At 43.1% G+C, this 10,213-nt stretch overlaps 1 protein-coding gene across 1 annotated transcript; it reads left to right on the forward strand.

The window, feature by feature from the left end:
• The first annotated feature begins 2,627 nt into the window (after positions 1-2,627).
• On the forward strand, positions 2,628-8,903 carry HSPA5 (heat shock protein family A (Hsp70) member 5). Its single transcript, XM_083721176.1, has 9 exons — positions 2,628-2,955; positions 4,082-4,245; positions 4,782-5,013; positions 5,348-5,485; positions 6,058-6,170; positions 6,264-6,654; positions 7,156-7,393; positions 7,584-7,751; positions 8,026-8,903. The coding sequence occupies exons 2-9, from the start codon at positions 4,127-4,129 to the stop codon at positions 8,589-8,591; spliced, it is 1,965 nt and encodes a 654-aa protein (XP_083577302.1). The 5' UTR covers positions 2,628-2,955; positions 4,082-4,126; the 3' UTR covers positions 8,592-8,903.
• Positions 8,904-10,213: the final 1,310 nt, after the last annotated feature.

Raw genomic sequence — 10,213 nt, forward strand, 5'->3', positions numbered from 1 at the left:
GATGGTGTGACTGTTGTCTACCCTCCCCACAAAGTTTGTGCAAATAAAAAAAGAGCAAAGTGACCCTAATTGGATATCACCCATAGTGTTCAAAACTAAGTATATTTAAGATTCAAAAGCTCAACCTAAACAATATCCCTTCAGTGGATGGTTATGTCTGTTTTTCCCATGGGAACTCCCAGTTGGACATTCTATGCCAGGGATGCCCAAACTTTTTTCAAAGAGGGCCAGATTTCATGAAGTGAACATGCGTGAAGGCTGACTTTTTTTCGATTTTACCCCAAAGTTGTTGAGCTTTTTAAAGAATTATTGAGCTTTTTTTAGGATTTGACCCCAATGAATAAACTGCCACAGGGGCTGGATAAAAACAGACTTTGGACGTGCCTGTGAATGCTTCATGTAAAAAATCATGTGTGACTACTGCACGTGTGTGTGTGTGTAGGATCTTATTTGTCTTATCTACCTCTATGCAGTGACATAAAGAAGAAAGATTATCTTACCCACCAAAAGAGTTTATTTGTTGCCAGCAAATATGGACCCTGGCAAGCTAGTACTTGATATAATGGTTTGAAAAGAGTTTTTCCTTTGCATTAATTATTGTCAGAAGCAGGGGCACGCCTACAACTGGAGTTGCTACACCTGTGACTAAGGGGGAAATTGCAAGTTGATTTTCCCCCTAGTCACGAAAGCTTATGCAATTTTGAGTATTTCCCAACACCTTATACCTTAAAGCTATTGCACTGTTTTTATGAGGCTGCCATTCTCATGAACAGTTATGCCACTTTCAGACAACCTGTTAATTGAGCACTCGCATTGATTTGGAAGTTTGCAGGAAGGTTAGACAACCCAGGCCAGGCATAGGCAAACTTGGCCCTCCAGATGTTTTGGGACTACAATTCCCACCATCCCTGACCACTGGTCCTGTTAACTAGGGATGATGGGAGTCATATTCCCAAAACATCTGGAGGGCCAAGTTTGCCTATGCCTGACATAAGTTATTTATTGAACATGCATTTTTATTTCTTTGCAGGGACATTAAGCAACACTGAGTCAAGCAAGTGTAAGCCCACACTTTCCATTTAATTTTCCTGTCACTTTTCTTATTACAATAAATCCATTTTGGGTGGGATGGGGAACAGGTTTGTTTGCAGTATTCTGGTGAAAAGAAAGAATGTAAGAAGAGCTTGCTAGATCAGGCAAGTGGCTAATTTAGTCCAGCACCCTACTCTCACAGTGGCCAACCAGATGCCTCAATGGGAAACCTGCAAGCAGGACCTGAGCACAGGAGCACGCTCCCCTTCTGCAGTTTCCAGCAACTGAAATTAAGAACTAGAGGCAGAGAATGCCTATCATGGCTAGTAGCCATGAATATGCTTTTCCTCCGTGAAATTGTCTAATAAGCCATCTAAGTTGGTGGCCATCACTGCTGCATGTGGGAGTGAGTTCCATAATAGTAAATTTGTTTTATTTCCTGAATCTTCCAACATTCAGCTTCATCGGATGCCCACAAATTATGGCATTACAAGAAACAGAGAAAAGCACTCTCTATTCACTTTCTACATGCCATGCATAATGTTATAAATTGTCAGTTTGCATTTCTTAGTGCAGAAAGTATAGATCTGATGTATAGAGATCTTTCCTATTCTCCTTAATACACGAGGATTCTGGAAGCTACTCTGTGTGACAGAAGCAAGCCGAGGGGTTAATGATTGGGTTATACCTTCTGGGAAGCTGTTTGAACTAGTTCTCTTATCTCTTCCAATTAAGGGCATGCTGACTATAGAATGCTTAGTGTTAAGGTTTAGTCTTAAGTTTTTAAGTTTTTGTAAGTGCTGCAACTGGATTTTTATGGACTGTGCCAATCCTGAATGTACAGTATTTGGACTTGTGACCATTATGCTCGTTTGCCTTCAGCACAAGCTCTACTGGATAAAATATTGCCTCTGGTCTATTTTTGGAAACTCTGCTACTACGAGTTTAAGTTTTTTCTTCACATGTACAACATACAGCAGCAGTCTGTTGGTTACAAGGGGGTGGTGCTAGTATTGTTGTAGGGCAAATCTGCTGTTTCACTAGTACCATTAACTACTCGTGAATCGGGCTGAAGAGTCTGTATTTAGGCTCCCCATTTTCTCCTACATTGAATGAACTGTGTTACAACACCATATAACACAGTTTGCCTGCTTAATTATATATTCCCTATTTTGTCTGGGAAGCTCAAGGGATGAAAACGAGGTTCCAACGTTATACCCTCACAATAACCCTGTGAGGTAGGCTAGGCTGAAGCAGAATGACAGGTCTATCCTCGGCCAGTGAGCTGCATGGCCTACAGAATACAGCAGCCAGCATCTCCCCCAGTCCTAGTCTGACACTTTAACCGGTGCAAAGCAGCCTTCAACGGAGACGTTGTGGCAGCCATAGGCACAGCAACCCATGCCTTTTTCTGCCCCCGCCTATAACAGGCTGCTAGGCCTCGTAACCATAGAAACTTCCAGAAAGAGGCAACCCTTCCTGCCTAGAGATTTTTCAACATGACGCCTAATTCCAGCCAATGAGCTCGCTCCGCTTGGCTCATGCAGCAGCCCTTGATTGGACTGCAACACCGGTAGGACGGCCCAATGAGGCTCGAGGACGGCCGAGAGGAAAGAGAAGGGGTGGGGAAGGAAAGCGACACAACCAAGCCTGACGGAGCGGTGCGCGACGGGGACCTGACGTCACAAACGGAGCGGACCTATCGGCTCCGGCCAGCTTGGTGGCAAGCGACCAATCGGGAGGCTCCAGCGAGAGAAAATGGGCCAATAGTGCGACTCCACGCAAGGCCACGGGAAGGTATATAAGAGCCGAGAGGGACATCTGGGCCAGACCGTGATCTTTGAGTGAGAAAATCACAATTCAGATCGTTGCGTTCGTCGGATAGAGCGTGAGGCGACCGCGAGGTCCTGTTACCTAATCCAGGTAAGGCTCGGGGTGGCCTAGTGCTTGAGCGGAGGAGGAGGCGGGGGCCGGGGCCTAACGAGAAGGGGAGGGCGGCGTCTCCAAATCTATCGGGCCTTGTGGGGTCCCCCTTGCCCTCAAAATGCCACTTCGTTCTCAGTTATCCAGGTTCCCATTGAGAAAAATCCTATTGCGGCTCACGGTCCAAAGCGCGCCATTTTTATTCCCATTTCCTGCCAGTTCCATATTCCCCTTGGTGGTGGTGGGGTGGCCATTGCAATGATTACAGTATTTGGCATGCATGAATGAATAAAAGGGGTTTATATCGCAGAACAGAGGTTTGTGCGGGGTATTCTTTTTCGTTCCCCTTGCTCCTTATCGGGGAGAGGGGATTTATGCAAAAAGCAGAACTTGCTAGACGTCTCTGTATGGTGTTCGTTTTGTATATTGATAACCTTTACCGGTTTGGGGTGAATGGTAATGGCTGGGTTTCTGGTGGTGAGTGCAGCGACTACTCCCTTCTCCCACTTTTTACGATGGTTTTGTTATGAGAATGGGTGAAGGCAAAACAGCTGTGGTTGTAGTGAACAATGTTAATTATTTGATTTGAGGCTGCTACTCGTTTTACAGTGGCTCGTATACCAAAAAATGGGAGGGGGGAGCAGACTATCTCTGGCGCTGGATTACCAATTTACTCTTTGCCTTTGATGTTGGGATTGTCTGAACTAAAGTTAAGAGGTTGGTAGCCCTTTTTTGATGTGTTACGTTTTGCAGCTTTTACACACTGCCTTTCCACATGATTTTTCTCAATGAATGTCTGTAGAATTTAGCAGTGTGTGGGTTCACATTCATGTTTAAGTATCACGACAGCTACATATTTTCTTAACCTCTTGGCTGCCTTATCCTTGAACAGAAAAGTTTCCTTTGTATAGGATTTAGGGTGTTTTCTTTGAGCTGCCTGCATGTTTGCAGGCTGTGGGTCTTGGTAGCCTCTAGTCCTGATTGGCCCTCCCAGCCTTTGCTAATGATATGTGGGACCAGTAATACTTACTCTGTAAATCTGCCCCCATTTCTGTTAAATGGGCATCATGGTATTGTTTTTTTTGCTCATAGTATTGCCACTGATGATTGGTTTTACTTATTACAGGTTTTTTTTTCCTCCCTGATTGTGAATACTTGGTACAAGGGCAAAATGAAGTATGCGCTTGTCTGCCTGTTATTCATTGGCAGTGTATTTGCTGCTGATGACGACGACAAAAAGGAAGATGTGGGGACTGTGGTTGGCATTGATCTGGGAACCACATATTCCTGGTAAGTAAAAGAAGGGTGCCAATTTATTGAGTGGCTTCTGGGTGTCTTGAATAGCTTATGGCCACTGCACCAAAATATGGCCAAGATTTGATGCAGTGTTGTGAACCGTCATTCTGCACTAGTGTATGCAAATTAATTGTACTGTACTACTATTTTAATGCACTTGGTACAAGTCAGGGGAGTAACAATACGATAGCTATTCAGCTCAAACTATTTTGATTCAGTGTAGTCTTACAGCTAAAAGCTTGAGCACTGGCCAGAAACATTAGTATTAACCTGTTTAGCCTAGAGGATACAACTAGCTTACTTGTTGCACCTCTTCACAGGGCTCAGATTTTTGGCTTGATGTGCTTGATTTTCTGTTTGCTGTTGGTTTTATGTGAATTCTGTTTTTTTTTTGTTGGTGTTCATTTTTCCTTGGTTGTGTTAATGCATTTTAATGTACTATATCTTAGGTGTATTATATTTTGCGAACCACCCAGAAGGCTTTAAATAACACGTATATTTTAAAAAGTAACTTCCATTCTCTTTTACAGTGTTGGTGTTTTCAAGAATGGGCGTGTGGAGATAATTGCTAATGACCAGGGTAACAGAATCACACCCTCCTATGTGGCTTTCACACCAGAGGGGGAACGTCTTATAGGTGATGCAGCAAAGAACCAGCTGACTTCAAACCCTGAGAACACTGTATTTGATGCCAAACGCCTCATTGGTAGAACATGGAATGATCCTTCTGTGCAGCAGGATATAAAATATCTACCTTTCAAGGTACTCATTTTGTGCCTTTTATGTTATGGTATATATAAAGTACATTGAACACCTTTTGGTGTGAAATTTGAACCTAGCGTGTCCCCAATCATAGCACTGTCTTAGAGCAATGTATGAAGTGTTTTTCCAGTCCACACAACGTATGGCACTGCTTTCACTCTGCTTAAGATACCAGCATCCAAGCATGGGTCATTCTGCATCTGGCAACCCGATGGGCAGGTTGTTTGGTCCTGCCACTTCTTCAATGGAACCTCTTTAAGTCCACCACAATATTAATATTGTAGATGGTGTGCTTTTGGTTTGTAACCATTTCCACTTGTACTTGTCATTACAGGTCATTGAAAAGAAGTCCAAGCCCCATATTCAGGTTGATATTGGAGGTGGCCAAATGAAGACCTTTGCCCCAGAAGAAATTTCAGCAATGGTTCTCACTAAAATGAAGGAGACTGCTGAGGCCTACTTGGGAAAGAAGGTAAGATGATGTTTCCGCTGGAGCACACAAGCAAAAACAATAGGCACTGAGGGGAGTCTTCGTGAATCTACCGTGTATGGAGATTGGCCAGTGCTTGGTCTAATCTTTTACTGCTTAGTCTAGTTAGCAGCAGGTCTCGATGCCTTTCTGGTCTAGAGATCATTCTAAACTGGCTTGAACATGTAATATTCTACTTACAATGTAAGTGCTCTGCCACTGAGCTTTGATGCCTCCTAAAAGGCCTGGCTGCTTGTACATGAGGAGTCCCTGATTTTTTGGTTCCCCAGGACATAAAATGGATGGGGGTGGTAGAATTGCTCTCTAAGCTGAGAAGGCCAATCTGTAGCCTTCTGGATGTGTTTTAATTCCAATTTCCAATATCTCTGAGAGTTGACAATGCTGGATGGGGCTGATGAGAGCCCTGCAGCATCTAGAGGGCAACAGGCAATCCACTCCTCTAAATAGTCTTGAAAGGTGCATTCTAGACAATCGAGCTCCCCACCCCCCAAAAAAACCCTTTATTAGATGTTAATTTGGAAACGGCAATCAGAATTACTCTCATTCTTCTCCAGGTCACCCATGCTGTTGTCACTGTGCCAGCTTACTTCAACGATGCCCAGCGTCAGGCTACAAAGGATGCTGGTACTATTGCAGGGCTGAATGTCATGAGAATAATCAATGAGCCGTAAGTAGGGTTTTAATAGTCTTCTGCCAGTATTTGGAGTTTGTGTGGGTTTTTCTCACATTTACCAAACTAACAACTTGCTCTTTCTTACAGGACTGCTGCTGCTATTGCTTATGGCCTAGACAAGAGGGAGGGCGAGAAGAACATCCTTGTCTTTGATTTGGGTGGTGGAACCTTTGATGTCTCCCTCCTCACAATTGATAATGGTGTCTTTGAAGTTGTGGCAACCAATGGAGACACTCACCTGGGTGGGGAAGACTTTGACCAGCGTGTAATGGAACACTTCATCAAGCTCTACAAGAAGAAAACTGGAAAGGATGTTCGGAAGGACAACCGAGCTGTTCAGAAGCTTCGTCGAGAAGTTGAAAAGGCCAAAAGAGCGCTTTCTTCTCAACACCAATCTAGAATTGAGATTGAATCCTTCTTTGAAGGAGAAGACTTCTCTGAAACCTTGACAAGAGCAAAATTTGAAGAACTGAACATGGTAGGTATCTTGAATTTTAAAATAGGTTGTTTCTAATAAAATGGCTCTACTATTTGGAGCAATTGCTGTACACAAAACATACAATTGGGAGAGAAGTTAAGATTATAGTAACGTAATAACGTAGTACATGTGCGTCATGGGAAAAATAAAGTGGTGCCCTCCTGTGTGAAACTCCCAAGTTATAAGAGAAAAATAAGGTGGTGCCACTTCCAAGACACTATGCTGGTCAAACTGCACCAACGGCAGAGAATAAATTGGTTCCCTAATGGCTTGAGTCAAAATTGCTTGCCCTCTAAAAGATAGCAATGACTGATCTTTGTAGATTCTCCTGTTAAAGAAAAATGAGATATTAAGAGTAGGCCCATCTGATCTCAAATAGCATCATACATGGGCATCTTGGGGGCGGGATGTATCTGATAATTTGGTGACTGTATCATCTTGTGGCCTTGTTCTGTGATTGCCTTTCTACATCAATTAAGTGATTTTAAATTCTGCTTGTAGGATCTCTTCCGTTCCACCATGAAACCTGTCCAGAAAGTCCTAGAGGATGCAGACCTAAAGAAGTCTGACATTGATGAAATTGTGCTTGTTGGTGGCTCTACTCGCATCCCCAAGATACAGCAGCTTGTGAAAGAATTTTTCAATGGCAAGGAACCCTCTCGTGGAATCAATCCTGATGAAGCTGTAGCTTATGGTGCTGCTGTGCAGGCTGGTGTACTCTCTGGGGATCAAGATACTGGTAAGTCTGAGTGACTTAAATGCTGCATGAGGTGTTGGGCAGAGTAGCCTGTACAAGTGAAAAGCTTCCAGTCAGCCTCATAACTGTTTGGAATGGAAGATCTTTGTCTTTGCTGGCTGTCAAGTTTGTCACTACAGCTAGATAAATTATGGTGATGCTTCATCGCTTAAAACCTCCTTTTCATTCTTAGGGGATCTGGTGCTGCTTGACGTGTGTCCTCTGACCTTGGGCATTGAGACTGTTGGTGGAGTAATGACCAAACTTATCCCAAGGAACACTGTTGTCCCCACCAAGAAATCACAGATCTTCTCCACAGCTTCAGATAACCAGCCAACTGTGACAATTAAGGTTTATGAAGGTAAGTGGCCGACCAACATCATTTGGTTTGGAAACTTTTACAGTTTTTTGTCTTCTGGGCAGTAAAGAGTAAAAGGTGACTCCAACACAGCTTAATTTTGCAATGCATGATTCCACATTTGTGAGGTTCCTTAACATGCTTTGAGTATCACTAGCTGTTGATTATTAATAGAAACACAAGTGAGATGCCTTTAAAAAATAATAATCTTGTACTTGCATGATTACCAGAGTATAATCTGAGTGATTTCATATGAAATGAAATTTCCCCCCTGTAGGAGAACGTCCTCTTACAAAGGATAATCATCTCTTGGGAACTTTCGATCTGACTGGAATCCCTCCTGCTCCCCGTGGCGTCCCTCAGATTGAAGTTACCTTTGAAATAGATGTGAACGGAATCCTTCGTGTTACGGCTGAGGACAAGGGCACAGGCAACAAAAATAAGATCACCATCACCAATGACCAGAATCGTCTTACTCCAGAAGAAATTGAGAGGATGGTCAATGATGCAGAGAAGTTTGCTGAGGAAGACAAAAAGCTGAAAGAGCGGATTGATGCTAGGAATGAGCTGGAAAGTTATGCCTACTCACTGAAAAACCAGATTGGAGATAAGGAGAAGCTCGGTGGCAAGTTGTCATCTGAAGACAAAGAAACAATAGAGAAGGCTGTAGAGGAAAAGATTGAGTGGCTAGAGAGTCACCAAGATAGTGACATCGAGGAATTCAAAGCCCAAAAGAAGGAACTGGAAGAGGTGGTGCAACCAATTGTGGGCAAGTTGTATGGTAGTGCAGGCCCACCCCCTACCGAGGAAGAAGCAGCAGGAGGAGATAAGGATGAATTGTAGACATCAGTTTCCTAGATGTTGATGCTGTAAATATTGGACTTTGAACTTTTTGTTTAAACTATTTGAACTCTAGATTTGGAATGTGATCTGAATCTTCACATTGGGTGGAGTTGGAAATGCTAGCCCAAAAGTGGCTGTATACTGCTTTTCATTAGCAGTTGATAAATGTCCAGCAGGGGGGTGGGCAACCTGACACGGGGAGCGGGTGAAGTATTGAAACCATTCTATTTAACAAGTTGGGTTGTGTGTGTTATGTGGAGAACTTTTCTACCCTCCACAAGTGACAACAATAAATTTGTTACTTACACTGGATCTGGGTCTATTTGATCTTTGTAACACAAATGCTTATAGGAACTAAGAACATACCAGGACCAGAGCTATAGTTCTGTCTGCATGCTTCTTGGTCTGACCCCCTCAGACACCACCTTCCTCAGAGCAGAATACAATTGGACGAAGAATTATTCCCATGCATGTCTGCTAGGTGGTAGCAGGCCATTGGGTGATGACTTGGCATATGTGGACAAGCCACAGAAGCATTAGAATCAGAATTGTCCAGTTGCAAGATGCCCTCAGGGTCATCTAGTGGTCCTTAATGTTTACATGTTTTGTTTCTAGATGAAAAGTGATGTGTAAATGAGCTCAGAGTAAGTATGCATTATTGTGCCAGGTCAGAATACCTCAAGCTGGATCTCTGAATAATTATGCCTAATTTCAGGCCCAGAAATATACAAGAGAGAAGCTAAGGGCTGGACCAAGCACACAAGGGAGATGATTTTGGATAACTTAATCCCTAGCTTTATCAGCTGCTCAACTCTGCAGTTTGTTTGCTTGATCACACAAGAAGCAGCCCATCTACTATTTTAGTTAACCATAACTAACTCTGAGAGCCATGATGTGTTGCTTATTTAATATTCAAGCTGTCTGGCTCTTTAATTAACATAAGCTAATGCAATGAAACCACTTGGCCAATAACCTGTGTTAATTACAATCTGCTACCCATTGTTGGCAAAAGCTGTGTGCCCTTAGGAGTTAATGGTACTTTCCTATCTCTACTGAACTGTTTCAGTGCAGTAAATCTGTTATATGGGAAATTGTCCAATCCTGAACCCTCCAGCACTAATTCTTATTAGCTTCTTCTAACACATCCTGATTCATCCCATTGTTGGCAAGAGAGCACCATTTGGGGTTCAGTGCCTGTAGAAACTACACATTTCATTTTCTGAGGCAGATAGGTAGCCGTGTTGGTCTGCCATAGTCAAAACAAAAAATTCCTTCCAGTAGCACCTTAAAGACCAACTAAGTCAGTATCTGAAGAAGTGTGCATGCACACGAAAGCTCATACCAAGAACTGACTTAGTTGGTCTTTAAGGTGCTACTGGAAGGATTTTTTTTTTATTTTCTGAGGGTCTTATTTCACTTCCATGGTAGCAATATGAAGCAGTCAACCACGCAAATTTGATTAAAGGAGGGCAACTCACTTGTATTTTATTAAACACTCCCCTTCCTTTTCCAGCCACTGGACACGCTGAAACTTTCAAGAGGCAGAAATACGCGCGCGCACTTCATTTGTAGTCCTCCGGCACAAAATGTGGGTTGTCTTGTGTTACAAGCAGGGTGGCAGA

This window comes from Podarcis gaigeae (genome assembly GCF_964106915.1).
Source record: "Podarcis gaigeae genome assembly, chromosome: Z".
Taxonomy (NCBI): Eukaryota; Metazoa; Chordata; class Lepidosauria; order Squamata; family Lacertidae; genus Podarcis; species Podarcis gaigeae.